This window comes from Copadichromis virginalis, linkage group LG17, assembly GCF_057382275.1.
Source record: "Copadichromis virginalis isolate Kocher_CV1m ecotype Utaka linkage group LG17, C_Virginalis_male_GT1.1, whole genome shotgun sequence".
Lineage (NCBI taxonomy): Eukaryota > Metazoa > Chordata > Actinopteri > Cichliformes > Cichlidae > Copadichromis > Copadichromis virginalis.
The window spans coordinates 24047406-24064590 of record NC_140634.1 but is presented as its reverse complement, the minus strand read 5'-3'; the positions used below and the strand labels follow the sequence as shown (position 1 = coordinate 24064590).

Here is a 17185-nt window from a genome sequence, read left to right as displayed (position 1 = left end):
TTCGTGTTAAAGTCTCATGAAGAATTCAGACTCTGTGATATAAATGTAAATAATTTCCTCGTGAAAAAAAATAGAACCCATTAAACTCAAATCAAAAGCATATTGACATTACCACAGAGTCGGATCAAGAGTAGGATTGGCATTATTTTACCAAATATAACACCATTTAATCACTTCGTGAAGCAAATTATCTGAATTCCACTAATAACTTAAAAAATCTTTTTAAAGTTTTGTTCTCGTACATTGCACAAGATAAATGTATCACAGTTAAATTGCATCAAAGTACAGACTGTTCCCAGTACAATAACTCAATCCACATTCCCTGTGGCTACTCGTTATAAGAACATAATTGCATTGTGCTTTATTGTACCTGCTGAAAAAACTTCGAAGTGAAATATCCTCTAAAAACAATCTGAACCTTGACAGAGAAAACTTAATCTGGCCCACATACTCATGTCAAACTGAGAAAACAGCCTATAAATTTGACATTTAAAAAAGCTGTGTTGTTGAGATGTCAACATGTAGCAAGTGTTATTCAGGAGAAACAGCTACACTTTGTGAGTCTTTATACGTCGATGCCAGCAGGCATTCTGTAGTTTTTAATAAAGAAGCCCGGCTGAGTGTGTGGTATGTTTGAACTTTTTTCTGGAGTGAGAGGTGTGAAGGTTTTTCTCTGTCAAAAGTTGAGGTTGAAAACGTCAAACCCAAAACTTGCTTTAGTTATATACTGGTTAATGAGACTAGGTAAGTGATTGTGGGGACTCTCTGCCTTGCAGTTCTCTCAGCATGATCTGGAGTGTCTCAAGAACAATTAGATGAATTGTTTTTTTGCATCATCACTTCAAACCTTTCACTGATCCTGAGATATAACCCAACCTCTATTGGATGAAATGTCATATAACCCCCACACCATCACACTAACAGAAGCCTGAACCATGGATACAAGCAGGATAGATTCATGCTTTCGTGTTGTTTGCACCAAAATCTGACCCTACCATGACAGGAGTGGCGCCCAGGGTGGTCGTTTTCTGCTGTGTTATTCAGAGATGTTCTTTTCCACACCTTGGTGGTAATGAATGGTTAGTTGAGTTACTGTTTCCTTCCGATCAGCTTGAAGCAGTTCTGGTATCTGACTGCTGGTAACTGGATATTTTCTCTTGTTCAAACCATTCTCTGTAGAGACGGTTGTGTGGCGGGGATCTCAGTCGATCCAACAGTATCTGAAAATGCTCAGACCACTGAGAGCGATGCCATGTTCAGAGTTACTTAAATAACCTTTCTTCTTGATTCTGGTTCTTGGTTTAATTTTCAGCAGGTTGTCTTGACCATGTCTGCACAACTAAATGAAATGAGTGGCTAATAAACTGATAAGTGGATCTGGAATAGTGATCACACCATGTTACCAGCAAGCAAGCACTTGGTGATGGTGGTGAGGAAGAACTCCCTTTTAAGAGGAAGACACTTGTGACAAAAACATGCTGGAGGGTTAGAGTGAAATAGAAGACATTGTATTGTCTTGCATTGTTAATGTTTGTACAACACTGTCAACCTGCTTTCAGGTACAATAGGAATTTTACCATTCTTGCTGTTAGCCATTTAGTGTTAGCTACTCGTACAGAGCAAAGAGCACAAAATAAGAAAGGTTGTAAACTTTTAATGATGCTACTTTTATGTTTCTGTGGACTCTGAGGGGAAACATGTTGTTTGTATAACAGAATTTAAAGTTTTTGTGACAAGTTGTTACAGCAGAAAGTTTTTCCTTTATGCAGAGTCACTTTTTTAATACGGGTAATAAGGAACAAAGTTTTGCTCAGTAATGAGTCCTTCCAAAAGGGAAGGACTTGGCTCGGAGAAAGAAAGACACTAAGCTGTCCCTTATGATTAATTCAAATCAGATGAAGCATGAACCTCATAGGAGTGTTGCTTAGATAATTACAGCAAAGGAGATGGGAGCAAATGTTGTCCTGCTGACAAAACCAAAGTCACGGGAACAATTAATGAAGGCAAAGAAAGCTTGATTATCGACTCGGGCGTTGGGTTTTGCTCAGAGGGATAGCAGTGGTTTAAGTATTTGCATGGTGCCTGACTCTAATGTTAAATGTGGCTTTAAAAAAAGAGAGAAGTGGATTGCTATTTATGGATGTAGATTGGCCAAAGAGATCTGCTTTTGCTCAGCAAGCTCTACAAACACATGGGGAGTGCGTCCAGTTAAAGGAGTTAGCAGTTCTCTGCTCCTGTATTGTTTCCTGTTGTGCAGAGTGTTTCCCAATGTAAATGCATGCTTCAGTCATCTCGGTTTTCTCTTTTTTAATGTTTATTAATGCCTCACTTCTCCTCTTAATATTCAGGCCAGTGTCGCACTTTGTTAACATACGGAGAGTAGCTTAGGGACCTGGAGTGGAAAGGTTTTCTATGCTCACTTTATTCCGCCTGCTTGAGGTTCTAGTTTAACGCTACTGCGATCCAAATATACAGTAAACAGCATCTGAATACTGATGATTACCACATTCAGAAAAATGCTAGAGTTTCTGTGTAGCTGCAAGTAATGACTGTTTTTTGTGCTTATTTATAAGATATGTAGTTTATTTTTAATAAGCCCTTGTTATGCCATTCCTTTCCCCCTCTCATACAGTATATATACAATGTTGCAAGAGTGGATGCTCATATTACACAATGAATATGAAGTCTGTTTGTGAGGGGCGACCAATCGGCAGAAAGAAGGCTCAAAGAGAAGGTAAAAAGCCCAGAAAAAGTAATAAATCCAATTCAATTTATTTATTTATACAGTGCCAAATCACAACAATTGTTGCCTTAAGGCAAGCATGTCGCCTATAACATCCACTGGTTGGACCTGTTAGCTGGATCTTCCAGAATGAAGCTTTTAAGTTTTATTTTTGTATCATTTTATTTTGGAATCACAGGACCGGGCACAGAATAGGACAAGACATGGATACAGAGCAATCATACGGGTGTAAACACTAACATCAGTGTACAGGTGGTTGTGTGTGCTGTGTATGCCGTGTTTTATATGAGTGTGTATGACTGCTCAGTCTGGATCCATAATAATAATGGAGGGTGCGGGGAGGTACTGGTGATGTGTCTGCCCCCAGCCACTGGCACCAAGATAAGGTCACCATCAGGTGGTCAGGCAGTGACTCAGCATGCTAAGGTCGGCCAGAGCATCAGTTCTGTTGTTTTCTAATGAAATTAACTTTTCCTCTGTTCTAATATTTATACTCTTTGGGATTTATTTGGGTTGTTTAGATTTATAATATGCAAATCACTAGATCGCTGGCTGACCTTGACAGCATGGAGTTGACCTACTGGAAGACTTGTTCCAGGAGAGTAGTCGAGAAAATGTTAACAGTAATTGGACTTAATTGTGTTGCCTCTTCTAGAGTTTCACCTGCAGCATGATAGATCCATATACCGTAAAAGGCATAAGTAGATAAAATACCAAGATCATATCTCTACCAAGGGTGAACATCCTACATACCTCACAGTATGTAGAAAATTTATTCAATGGTAGAAAACACTTACAAAAATTCCTGCATCCATTGACTGCAAAAGCATTTCTGAACTGGACCAAACCCAGCTGGACTACCTGTACACTACAAGGTGTATCAAAAAAAAAAAAAATCCATTCTCAAAAGGCTATATTTTTTTAAAGTAACGGGTATAGAAGCTTGCAGTAACTTTTAAAGTACATGGCTGAATATATAGTTTTGCATATAAAACTTCCAATGTTCACAAGTCCTCAGTGTCACCGCCCCCATACAATAATGAAACTTGTCTCATACTGTTGTGAGCGTGTCTGAAGTCACAGCAGCTATTGCTGTTGTTATGCTAACTACCGATATCCACAGCCACTGAAAAAAAAAAGTTGGCACATTTTTTCCAGAATGCTGAGAAAAAAGTCAGAATTATGAGATTAAAGTCAGAATTCCTTTTTCTCAGAATTCTGATTTTTTTTTTTCTTCTCAGAATTCCGAACTTAATCTAATTTTTTTTTAATCCGAATTCTGGAAAAGAAGAAAAAAAGACATGTCCACTTTTTTTCCCATTGGCCCTAATCCTCTTTGATTATTACTGCTGAATGCCTGCGGAATTAAAGCACTTGGAAACTGGATTATTCAAATAAATTGAAAATAGGAGTTGAAATTGTAGTAATAACAGCTGCAGTAGCTGTAGAAGTAGCCTTCTTATTTTTCTCCTCGTTCTTTGGGCGGCTTCCTTAAAAATACTCAGTTGCTGGGTTTGGTAAATGTCCATCTTGGCAGGATTGGGATTGTGGTCATGGTTAAAAGAAACCACCAGTGGTACAAGGCTGATGTTTTGCTGACCCATCGAGCAACCTGAAATTCATCAGCCTGACAGCAGGTCAAACTGTGATTTCTACAGCTTTTCCTCAGCTCCTTTAGAAGCTGCCTCAGAAATGACCGTACCTCATCATGTCTAACCTCAAGACGGGAGATTTATAGCACCGCTCCACTTGAACACAATCACGGAAGCTGAGCGTGTTTGCCTCGTTTTCAATTATTCATTGATGTGTTTAATTCTTTCTCGGCCGTCTATGAGGCTCCCCGGGGCCTGAGTGTAAACAGTGCTGTGAGCAGCGCACTCTGTTTTCGTCTGGCTGCCTGTGAACTCTGTCAGAGGCCTTTAGTTTGACAGATGGAGAACCTTAGGCTCAGATTCACCGTGTCAGTCTGTCTGAGGAATGAGATTTCAAGACAGGGCAACTTTACTCAGACTGGATATTTTTGGAACAAACAATCAAACTAGATCAGAAGGCGATGTGTTTGCTGTTATACTGCAGCTCAGGGCTTCCAATTCTCACACATATACAGTACGTGCATCATCAACCTTACCTGAGCGTCCATATTCCTCCACAAGCCTGGAGCCTCCAGTATTCCAGTAAACTGAGTAAATAGATGTAATTAGATCAATACGAGTATCATTTTTTATCTGAGAAATCAACCCCTCAGGCTCACACTGCAGTATTTTCCCTCTCAGAGCTGCATCGTTACTCTTAAATGCATCGCTAATGACCTCATCTATAAACTGCTGCGACGCTGTCTAAATTAGAGAATGACGACTTCCAAAATGTCAGTGCTAAATATCTGCTTCTGCAACACACGTCACAAATTTCAGAATTTGAAATTCATACCTCCTCCAGTGCTTCAAAACTATTAGAACTGTAAAATTTCTTCTGACTCTCTTTTGCTCCTGGTTCCTGCTGTGCACAGACACAGCTTGAAAGAGATCACACCAAAATGAACGGACCGCATTCATGACGAAGAAAAAAAATTAGTATAAAATGTACCCTATGCTGCCCTAAAAAAAAAGTATTTTACTTAATCTCTCTAGCTGTTATGGTTTCTAATGCGCACAGCTGTTCAGTTGTAAGCTTTTTTGCGCAACTCCTCAGGATCGTTAGAAAGATGGTACATGAGTTGGGGCTGCAGCCCCGCAGACCTCTGGTTATCGCCCACATTTGCAGATATTCAAACACATCTGGTGTTGTGCCCACTGACAGCTGTGCACACAGAAGTAGAGAACATCATTAACCATATATCTGCATTCAAGCCAGTAAAAAACTACTCTCAAAATATTCTCATTCCTTTTTTTATTCAAGACATTTGGGTATTCATTTACACTTTACTCCTCCGATAAAAGCATCAAAGGGTAAACTGCAGTGATCCTGAAACCGTGACTGGATTCTCAATATGTGTCATGTATTGGCTTTTGTGAAAATAATGTGAGCTACCGCCAACACAGTTGAACTCTCATTATGTTACTAATAGAGACATCAAGATAAACTGAAGTCCAGCAGCAGTGCTAGCTAACTGTGGGGATACATGTGTTTTTCAGTTTATTATTACGTGTGGCTCCATAATGTGGTGTTTTAAACATTTGCCTAGCAAGCAAATATCCACAGTTTGATTCCAGGAGGAGATACGAATCCCTTCGAGCTTGCATCACAAAGGGCTTAAAAAACAGTCACCAATCTGTTGACTCATCTCTAAAGGCTCATTTTATAGCATACTATACTTTCATGCTTTCGAGAAAAATAAAATCAATCGAATAGCCTAGATCGAGAGAGGAGTAAGAACGTCAAACATCCATCAAACCTGTCTGCATCACAGGTCTTTAATGATAGCTTGTTCATCGAGCAACAAATGAGACAGAATTTACACTTTGGTGAACATAAATGGTTTATCAGTGTTGTTATTTAAAAACAAGCCGTGGTTATAATAGCCTCTGTATGTGAAGGTGAAAGTCTGCAGCTATCAAACAAATGTTGGCGTTAAAAAACAGAAACTTGATATTTCTCGCTTTGTCTCGAATCTTCATCAACGTTCCTCGGTTGTGACAAGCTTTCCTGTCAGCTTGAAACCGTTTGGGCGTTCTCCTTTGACCTGAAATCAACATGACATTTTCACCCAGAGAAGCGCCGCTCACTGGATGTTTTCTTCTTTGGACCATTCTCTGTAAACCCTACAGATGGTTGTGTGGGAACATCCCAGTTTGAATAACCTTTCCTCATCAGGTTGTCTTGGTTATGTCTACATAACGAGATACCTTTGATTGGCTGATCAGAGATTTACGTTAACGAGTAGTTCACTAGGTTTACTTAATAAGTGTAGATGTATTTAAAGTCTATATTTTAAAAATATAGAAAAGGCTTGTAGCTCTTCGTCCAGCCAAAACCGAGAGCCCATCTACCAATCTGACATTCACTCATTCAACCCTGTTCCTTATAACAAGGCATTCACAGTGTTTTAAAAAACCCTGTACTCATTAATTTTAAATTTAGCACACACATATGCTCAGTGACACAGATCCTGCAGCTTCCCTGTGACTCTGTGCATCATCACCCAGGAAAACATGGGAGAAAAATAAGTGCTACAGATAAAACGAGGACAGACTGAGAGTGAGAGCACACATGTCTGAGTGTGTTTTCACTGAGAGAGACCCGATGTCTGTAAGATTCATTTCAAGGCAGTCATTTCCCCACTCATGATTGTGCGGGCACATGTGTATGACTACACGTAGGCTGAATCAGAGGGTGTGTGAATGAGGGAGTGCGTCATCGTGAGTACTTTTGTGTCTGAGGGTTGGAGTAGGAAATGGGTTTTTGCTCTCAGAATGATATGTAAGACTTTTATCAGTGTAGTACACAGTGTTATTATTTCATCCTTGATAAATTACAGTTTGTTATTTTTACATCGCCCACCACGCTGCCACTGATATATTCATAAATTCCCTCCAGGTGATTTGGTCTCCCGGGCCATGCACCACCTCCAGCCGCTGCACATCAAGAATGCCAGCAACGGGACTCCGGTCCACCAGAAGGCCAACACCACAGTGCACTGGGAGCCCGAAGCCCTCTATACCCTGTGTTACTTCATGCACTGCCCGCAGATGGAGTGGGAAAACCCCAACGTAGAGCCATCCAAAGTCACCTTACAAACTGAGAGGTGAGTCCAACAGAGGCTTCAGACACTCGGGGAATCAGGTGTTTTGTACTGTGACCACATTCAGGTTAGCTCAAAGAGACCATCCAGCTGACTCAGCTTAATAGTTTAAATTCTGTAATCCCAGGAGAAAACTGAATAATCGATAGCATTTTTAAAAGATGAGCAATAATGCACAAAACATGTCGTCCTGGAAGCAAAACATCCTGCACTTGTTAACCTGGCCCGTTGAGATTATTTCAGTAACGTCTCCTCCCACTCACCCTGTCTGTCTGCAGTAATGACTTTACTTTCCCTGTGTGCATGTAAAAGGGCAGGAGTCTTTTAGTCAGCAACATGGGCTGACAGCTGAAGCAGGCAGGTAAGGAGCTTGGGAAGGCTCTAGACTAACCTTACTGAACCAGCAGTTTGGGATTGCAATGCATAAATATATCTCAGAGCTTCTCAGAAATACTCGGCGTGACCTCAGGAGGTGCAGATAAAATCTGAGGTCTAAGGGTTGGTTTCTCCCCAAATTAGATCCTCACAGCAGCTAAACCACTCATGCATTTGAGTGCTATGCATGTTATTCAAAGTCAACTCATTAAAGTAAAATTCATAGCTAAAAAGTTGGTATTAGATCTCATGGGGCCAGTTTCTTGTCATTTGGTGATTCTAAATTGTCCACAGGTGTGGATGTGAGTGTGAGTGGCTGTCTGTCTCTATGTGTTAGACACGTCCACGTTATATCCAGCCTCTCACCTTGGGCCTGTTCTTCGTACTGCGCTAAGTGAGTTAGCTGGATGAGATTGTTGACGATTTCGCGTGATCCTGGATCGTTCGGTTCCCCGAAGCCCATCCGGGACTTGCTGTCATAGCAACAGAGCCGTAAGCGTAAACCTGCTGGGGAGCAGGTTTACTTTATGTAAACAGGATTAGATCGCAGCCACGCAGGTATGTCCGCGTCATTCATACGAAAGCAACAGCGATATTCCACCACTGTTTCACCATAAATAAATAACATCAATGTAACTAAAGATAATGCAGCACTTGATCCTTTTATTGATTTCACACAGATACATACAGGTCATTCCCTAAAAAAGGGAAATGTACTATTAACATTCTATTACATGTATGTGATTATTACAGATGTAATTCATATTTCAGAGTAGTAATTGTAAATTACTTCGTGTAATCAAGATGAGAGACCACGGCTATAAAAGCGAAGGTGGATTTGGGAAGCCTGTCGCAGCCATGTCCTGTCCGTTTACGCGAGCAACCCATTGCGGAAGGTGTAAGATTGATAAGGAGAGTCCTCAGAATTCAGCGTATATTGCGGGACAGACAGGATCCTTTAGCTCAGCGCGACAGTGTGCTCATAGAGAGATATCGATATTCCCGTGAGGGTATTATTTACTTAACCAACTTGTTGACGAGGGGGTGCAGGACCACCACCTGTCTTTTTTTTTGCTCTGCCCTTTTCTTGGTTGCTGTTATGAACAAACAAACAGAGTATTCCAGGGTCTCTTTCCAAGAGACGACAAGCAATATAAGTGATAAATATTACCATTCTGTAGAATATTCTTATATTTCACTTTTACTTGTTCCCATGTTCTAGTGGGTCCTGTTGTGGCTCTAATGTGAAAGGGGATATAATATAACATAATGTAATATAATATAATGTAATATAATATTGGATAATATGGTGTGATATGATAAATCTACCCTACCGCCTACTGGTGTTGGCCAGAGGGGCCGATGGCGCAATATGGCAGCCTGGCTTCTGTCAGTCTGCCCCAGGGCAGCTGTGGCTACAACCGTAGCTGCCTCCACCAGTGTGTGAATGTGAGAGTGACTGAATAGTGGCATTGTAAAGCGCTTTGGGTGCCTTGAAAAGCGCTATATAAATCCACTCCATTATTATTGTTATTATTGAATTACTTACGAGTTTGATTTGTCAGCAACTTCCTGCCAGCCCTCTCTCCTTGCTTTTGCAGCCTTTGCAGTGTTCCCTTGCGTTTTAATTAAACTCTGAAACTCCTGAAATCCCTCACTCAAGAGTTCTTGCTCTGCTGCCGAAAAATACCGAGCGCGCTCCTTCGACATTTTCGCCGACCAATCAAAGGGTTGCCGATCAATGTTTCTACTATCGATGCGTAGCCCCTGTTGGGCCACCCAGTGATCTCACATTACTTCATCCAGCTATACTAATCGTCAACAACAGGTGTGTTCGGGGAACCGGAATAGCGAGCTCAGAGTTAGCGCGATGATTTGGTCTTGGATGTTTCATTTGATCTTGGATGTAGTAAGCGACGTACGAAGCACAGGGCCCTAGTGTCAGCTGTGATAAGGCTTCAGTCTCTCCTGAGACTTTAAGTTGGATAAGCAGTTGAGAAAATAGATGGCTGGATAGAGTGCAAGTGGCAATCCACTAAAGAAACTTGCTGGGAAAATGGTAAGTTAATGTGGCTTGGGTTTGTCCCTCCATTTTCTTTCCTTTTTAGAATTTGAATGCTCTGTCTACGCTATAACAAGATTAGCACATGGCTTTTATTTCTGCTCTCAGTTGTTTACAAGGATTTACCACTGACTGGTGATAATCTGAACAAAGACAGAGAATATACTGGTTTATTTCCTGGAAAAAACTGATTATGGGTTCAAGAAAACCAGTGATTGTCAGCAACAAACGCAAAAAGAAAGCTTAATATGTCAAAACTTTTAAGTGGAACTCGCCTTGTGATCAATTTTGCACAGTAAAAGAGCTTAAAATGAGCAATAGTTATTCCTCTGCTTCAGTCAGTTAACTATGCTCAGCTATTTAAAAAAAATTCATAGCTATTATTATTTCAAAATTATTCCATAACAGCACAATTGTTGCACTTGATTAATACAGTGCTATCTACCTGCTAAAAATGCAAATTGGAGCTTCATCAGTTCTGTGTATGGAGAGGGAAAGAAAACGAGAGACTGAGGAGTATTTTTGTTGTTTGTAACTGTGGTCATATACAGAGAATAATCTACCCGCTGTAAGTGAATGGATATCATCTGAACACGTAAAGTCATGGCCTTTCCCCAGCTCTTTATTCTTTTTTTCTAACATCTTTATGATTCTATATCCGTTTCTATATTTGCAAGTTTACTGGGAACAATGTTGTCTAAAACCACCAACATTACACTGGTTTGATGTGAAACTGGTGTATCTGCAATGGGAAAATTAACTTGAAGCAGATACTGTTGTAAACGATGGATTGAGTTTATTAAACCGTTTAGGTCAGATTTAAGCTAAAGGACCAAGAGTTGTACTTTTATTTTGCATTGTTTAGTCTGATTTGACATTATTTTATTTATCTTTTCCCGTTTTCCCCATCTGTGTTGTTTTACTATTTGGATCTAAAAGAATTTCTATAATGTTACATGTTTCATACTTTTGAATTTAAAAAGAAAAAAGAACATGGAAAGTTTAGGCTCCAGTCCTGCAGGGCTAAAGACGAGTCAGTGATCCCCCGGCAACTTCTATTCACTAGGGAAAAAGGTGCATTCCCAAATTGAATTGGGAGTTGTTGCTTGGGGTTGTTCAGTGAAATTGGTTGCAAAAAGCTTGGTGTACCAAAAAAAAAAACTGTGTTCTCTTTGCCCTTTAGCAGATTGCCACAGTTCAGTTTAATTCAATTTAATTTTATTTACATAGTGCCAATTCACAACAACAGGTAAAGAACCTATAGAGAAAACCCCAACAATCAAACAACCCCCCTATGAGCAAGCGACAGTCGAAAAGAAAAACTTCCTTTTAACAGGAAGAAATCTTTGCCAGAAACAGGCTCAGGGAGGGGCAGCCATCTGATTGGGCGTCACAGGGGATGGCAGGTGCCTTTGTTTTGGTTGGCTGGCAGACAAAAACTTGTATGGAAATGTTAGACAACTACATACAGGGCGGTAGTAAAACTGTGAAGAGTTCAACAGTAGGTTTGTTCTTAAAGTAAAAGATTTGCTTCACTGCTTAAGCCTGGAAGTTGAAAGGGAGCCTTCTCTGTTTCACTACCACCTAGACAGTAGTTGGTTTAGTTGGTGAGTGTTTGCAGCCAAGTTGGAAACTTCCATGCAAACTATGACCAAAGCAACTGCAAGGAGATTTTTGTTGCTGCATTGTATACCTCTTTGCAACCAATTCTACCTAGCATCTGGCAGCAATTCCAGCAACCTAGCAACAAGTGGTTGCCAGGGGGGTGCTGACTAGTCTCTAAGCTTGTGTAACTAGGGTGTTACCAGTAACAGTTGACTAGTAAACTAATAAGATGGACTACAATAGCTTAGCTAATGGTGGTACCTTTTGTCAAAAAATGACATCAGTCTAGTCCAGACAGGTCCAGTGGGGTAGCAACAAACTAAAGGAAACCTAGCACACTCTGATATGCAGTGTTGGGAAGGTTACTTTTAAAATGTATTCCATTACAGAATACAGAATACATGCCCCAAAATGTATTCTGTAACGTATTCCGTTACATTACTCAATGACAGTAATGTATTCTGAATACTTTGGATTACTTAATATATTATCATGCTTTTTACAACAACGTGAATGTACTATTGCTGTGTGATTTATTACTATTACTGAAGGTCCGCGTCTCCGAACTGTAGTAAAGGGACCTCTGACTAATACGGCGGGGTCCCTGTTGGCTCGTAGCCGAAAAATAGCTTTACTTTGTTGTCTGGGTCAACTTTTCTTGCGAGAGACAGAGAGAGACGTTGAAAGGCTGCTCCAACGGAACTTATTGTTTCGGAGGAAAACACGAACACGGTGTACAGTCGAGTCTTAATAGCTTACTTACAACTGGGCTCGTCAGGCTCTCTTCTTGGCTGCAGTGGTTATTATTATATTTACATGCTTCCAGCTCCTGTTGTTGCTCCATGACAACTCGTACTTTTCCACTCCCCTTTTTCTCCCTCTTCGCGCTCACAGACCCATTACGTGTATGGCAGTCCATTCTCCCTGCAACACGGACTACACTGCCCATGATGCTACATTCTTTAGAGCTATGCTTGTAGCATTCTGCCTGTTAGCTTAGCACAACAACAACAACAACGAAAAGGCGCTCTCTCACCCAGGAAACACACAGTCGCAGAGAGAGAGAGAGAGAGAGCGTGTCGCCATGTAACCATGGCAACCGTAAAGCTGCCGCCTGGAACTACAGAACGTAGTTGTCAAACAAAACCCAAACAGTCCTGACCCGCGACAAAATGAAACAGGAAAGTACCGCAGTGTAATCCATTTATTTCAACAAAGTAACTATATTCTGAATACCAGCTTTTTAAACGGTAACAGTAACGGAATACAGTTACTCATATTTTGTATTTTAAATACGTAACGGCTCTACATGTATTCCGTTACTCCCCAACACTGCTGATATGTGATCATTTTAGAGAAAAATTTTTGTCTACGTGTAGAAGCAAATGCTGTTCCTGGTGGCATTTAGGTATTTTCATCCTTTCAACCACATTGCCACTGTCAGTTATACCAGTTAGTGCAAATGTTCCTTGACCCTCGCACAAGTTTTTCGCACCACAAGCGATCTGGTAAGAAGCTGTGTGCTGCTCAGCGCTGACACTTCCCTAGGCCTTGAGCAGATTGATGGGAACTAGAGGGACTTTTCTTGGATGGACGGATGGACAGATATTCAAACATCTTTCTTCCACTCTGCAGAGATAGAAACTCAATCCTGACGACCCCGGGGAGCACTAGGAATGTCAGGCTGAGTGACATGTCAGCAGGTTCAGGCCCCCGGAGAGAAAATTCTCTATTTAGCATTCAACTGAAAGGTTGAAGACAAGTCAAAAAGGGCCTGAAAGACACAGCAGGATGAGAGGAAGACAGAATATGATCAAATGAGATAAGATCATCTTTTTGGGTTATTTTGGGGGAACTTCAGACGAGCTTCAGTGAGGTGAAAAATTACTGCAATGACTTTTACACCTGAGCTTTGAATATTTACCTGATGTAAATTTGCTTTAGAAGAAGAGAAATGTTTCTGCAAGACTTCAATTTTTAAGTTTAGTGGTAAGTAAAAGTAGTGAGAGAGCTGCTTTGATGTATTTGGTAATTTGGAACAGACGTTTACTCTTTTACTCTGGCAGTTCTGGCTGTTGTATGTTGCTGCAGGCCAACTGTCTGCATCGATGGATAACATTTCCCGCAGTGTTTTCATTCCAGACTTGGTCTCTCCTCTTTTTCAAACCTTGCAATGTAAAATACATCTTCCAAAAGCTCAGTGAAAAGGGAGGAGCTCTGCATTGTTGCATTGGTCAGCCAAATGCTAAGCAGAAAGGAAAACCCTCCTTTTTTTAAATGCAGTTCAGTTCCTGGCACACTGTTGGTGTACAGACAAGGAAAGACTGAGTTATGGAATGAGAAACTGATGCACACACAGTGTTGAGTAGTAAAACGTCAGTATCTGAAAGCTGGTGCCTTGATAAAACATGTGCTTACAGCAGATTTACCAGACGCCTGCATAAACAGCAAGCATAGCCATCACTGATGGTTTCTCTCACTTGGGTACGGGGCTCGTGTTGGAAAAAAATTTTTTTCTCTAAGAAATTATAGTTGCTAGAGGGTCATAAGGGAGAAAAGCTCTGAACAGACCTTTACTGATGGACCTACAATATAATTTAACTGACTGTAACATGAAATCAGCCTGTTTAATTTGATGCTTTAAGGTTTCCCAATGTCCATCTGAGACTTCCTCATAGGTTTAAAGGCCTTGAAGGAAAATATCCTGTGTTATTATCATTTAAACTGGGATCTGGTGAGTCAAAATTACATGTAACTCGATCAGTACTAATGATTTCAAGTATCCTGAATAGCTTAGTTTATAAAGAGGATATAAAAGGGTGTATAACTATAAAAAGGAGAAAGCTCGCTAATGAAAACCATGTGAAAGAAATGTTTTTGTAATTGTCTACAAATTACCCACTTCAGAGAGTAAGACACTCCAAAAAGTATATATTAGCCAGGGTTATTCTGTTTGCTCGCTAATGCAGGGTAGAGAAAAGCACCACTTTACAAGCTTGATAGGATAATTATTAGAAATGAGTAGGATGTACATGGAACATGCTGCCAAGAGAAGAAGAGTCTTTTAGATCAGTCCAGTCTGTTCAGTCTTTAACCAAATCTCTTTTTTACAATAATTTATCATTGTGAGGTTGAAGTGGAGAGGACCCAAACCAGGACATGTGGGCAGAAACAAATGAGTCTTTGGCTGAATCACAAAAGGTTACATGAACCAGGAGTCCAGGGAACACAGAACACAAGCAGGGAAATCAATAGTAGGATTTGACAAAGGGAGATGTATGAATATACTCTGGGGAGTAATTATGGATTAGAAATATGAGGCGATAGAGACACAGGTGCATGTGATCCACACAGGTGAAGATAATCAGACAGATGGGAAGTAAAGACTGGAACAAGACACACAAGAAAATCTACAGAAACAAGAAGACTTGATATGACAACAAATACAAGAGAATGGAAACTACAACCACAATTGACCGTGTGCTCAGGCTGCAGAAACCCAAGAAAGAAGAGGAGCAAGGAGAAGAGCCATCATGGAATGACAGGCCCCTGCCTGGTATTTACCACCAGCAGACAGAAGAAGTGGCTAACAATAGGAACAAGAATGACCGAGCCAAGATCTGATTGGACTTCGAGATACAGACAGACAAAGTGGTGATGGCTAACCAACCGGACATAGTGGACAAGCAAAGGAAGACAGCCATAGTGATTGGAAGTTATAGTCAATGACAGCAACATCAGGAAGAAGGAACACGAGAAGCTGGAAAAGTACCAAGGGCTGAGCGAAGATGTGGAGGGTGAAGGTAATAGTGGTCCCAGTGGTAATCAGAGCACTCGGTGAAGTGACTCCCAAGCGAGGCGAGTGTCTCCAGCAGATCCCAGGAACAACATCCAAGATCTCTGTCCAGAAGAGCGCAGTCCTAGGAACAGCAAATATACAGGACCCTCAAGCTCTCAGAGGATCTGTTAGAGACAGTTAGAGGATCCGAGCTAGAAGGATAAATCGCCCGCAGGGATGAGAGAGGAATTTGGTTTTTTTAATAAGTATTTCCCATTGGGATTTTGTTGAGACACCTGGGGGAATTCTAAGTTCTGGATTGGCCTACAAGAATACATCATCCCAGCACACTCTGTAACACATATTGTTTTTAGGATTGTGAATCTTCAAAAATATATAACAATAACATAATTATAAACATATCCCTCATTTTCTTAAAAAAACAAAAAGCTTACACCACAGGAGGTTAAATAAAAGTGGACTGTTGACACTTAGGAAAATATTTCATAAGTGTTATTAATATAAAGTATCCAAATTTAATTCTGCTAACGAAACTAATGGTGAACAATCAATACATAAAACAACAAACACAGTGGGGGGGGAATTTAATGACAAATCATTTTTTATCTTAAACTTTTTGGATAAAATGCTGTTTCTGAAGGAACAAGTAGCAACAACATTTACGCTAACCTATGATTATTGTGTATTAGATGGAACAAAATGCTTTGCTGGAGCTAGTACAATACACAAAAATAAATATATAAAATTATTCAAACAAATCTTGCCCAGAATACCTCTGTTCTGCTCCATTTTCATGGAGAAAACTATGAGTATTAGCTTTGCTCGACAAAGATGCTTTTTTTTTTTTTTTTTTAAATTGAGCCCTCTTCGACACAAGGAAGTGGTTTCATGTCTTGCCTGAGTGAATTTTTCTTTTAAAGAGGCAGCTGAATAGAAAAAAACATTTTTTACCTGTTTTTCCATCTAGGTTTTCTTCTCTGGCTCCAGTGAATGTCCACATGTGGTGTGAAATTAGAGTGACTGGATATCCAAGAGCACTGCCAGCTCACTGAGCATTTCACTATCAGATGTTTCTCCAGAATAGTGCTTTGTGATATAATTTCCACTTTGCACTTATCGGGAATACCTGACTTAATTTTCTGATAGTTTTAACTGGCAGGCAGCTCCTGGGGGAGCACTGTGCTGATTGCTGGAAGATGTGAGGCTTTGTATTTCTATCCTTTAAGAAGGCGATAAGTCTCTGAACAGCACAGCACAATACAGGTGGACTGAAGCACTGACTCTTATTGGTTTCAGGAGGGTGTACTGTGCAATACCTGGGAATGTACTGTACAGCTACTAGGGCTATGCGATATGACCAAAATCTCATATCCCGATATAAGAATTCTATCGTCCGATAACAATATAAATCACAAAAATGTAACATTTTCTGTAAATTCTGTGAATCTCGGGCAGTTCGACTTGCGGGAAGTGTTTCCAGCTGTGCGTCATGTAGCTGGAGTCGAGTGTTTTAAAAGATGCATGAAGCTACACATTTTTAGACATAAGTTGTAACGGCCGTCGTTTTCTCTGTGAGTATTTATTACACGGCGTGCTGCGGGGAAAAGCCTGTTCTAACGTTTGAGTCTAAGGTTTATTTTTTAGCACCTGGTGGCTCTTTTTTACTTCTCATCCGTAAATAATCTGCTCTTTCACGTGGTTTAGTTTATTTTGAAAAGTCTCAACAGGATCTTGAGCTTTATTGTGAAAGGGTTATGTGGAACATAAACAAGCGGACACGCGATGGTGTTACCGTCGTTGTTGCTAACCACAACGCATAAAAACAGGCGCTTGTCCGTCTGTAGTGTGGTTATATTAAATATA

At 40.4% G+C, this 17185-nt stretch overlaps 1 protein-coding gene across 2 annotated transcripts in view; it reads left to right on the top strand.

Moving 5' to 3' along the window:
- Nucleotides 1–17185, top strand: part of LOC146689473 (ankyrin repeat- and BTB/POZ domain-containing protein 3-A) — a 288208-nt gene that overhangs the window by 222094 nt on the left and 48929 nt on the right. For both annotated transcript variants that reach the window (XM_085437119.1, XM_085437118.1), the window contains exon 3: nt 7277–7484. In XM_085437119.1, the coding sequence (XP_085293245.1) occupies nt 7277–7484 (208 nt within the window). The remainder of the gene's footprint in view (nt 1–7276; nt 7485–17185) is intronic.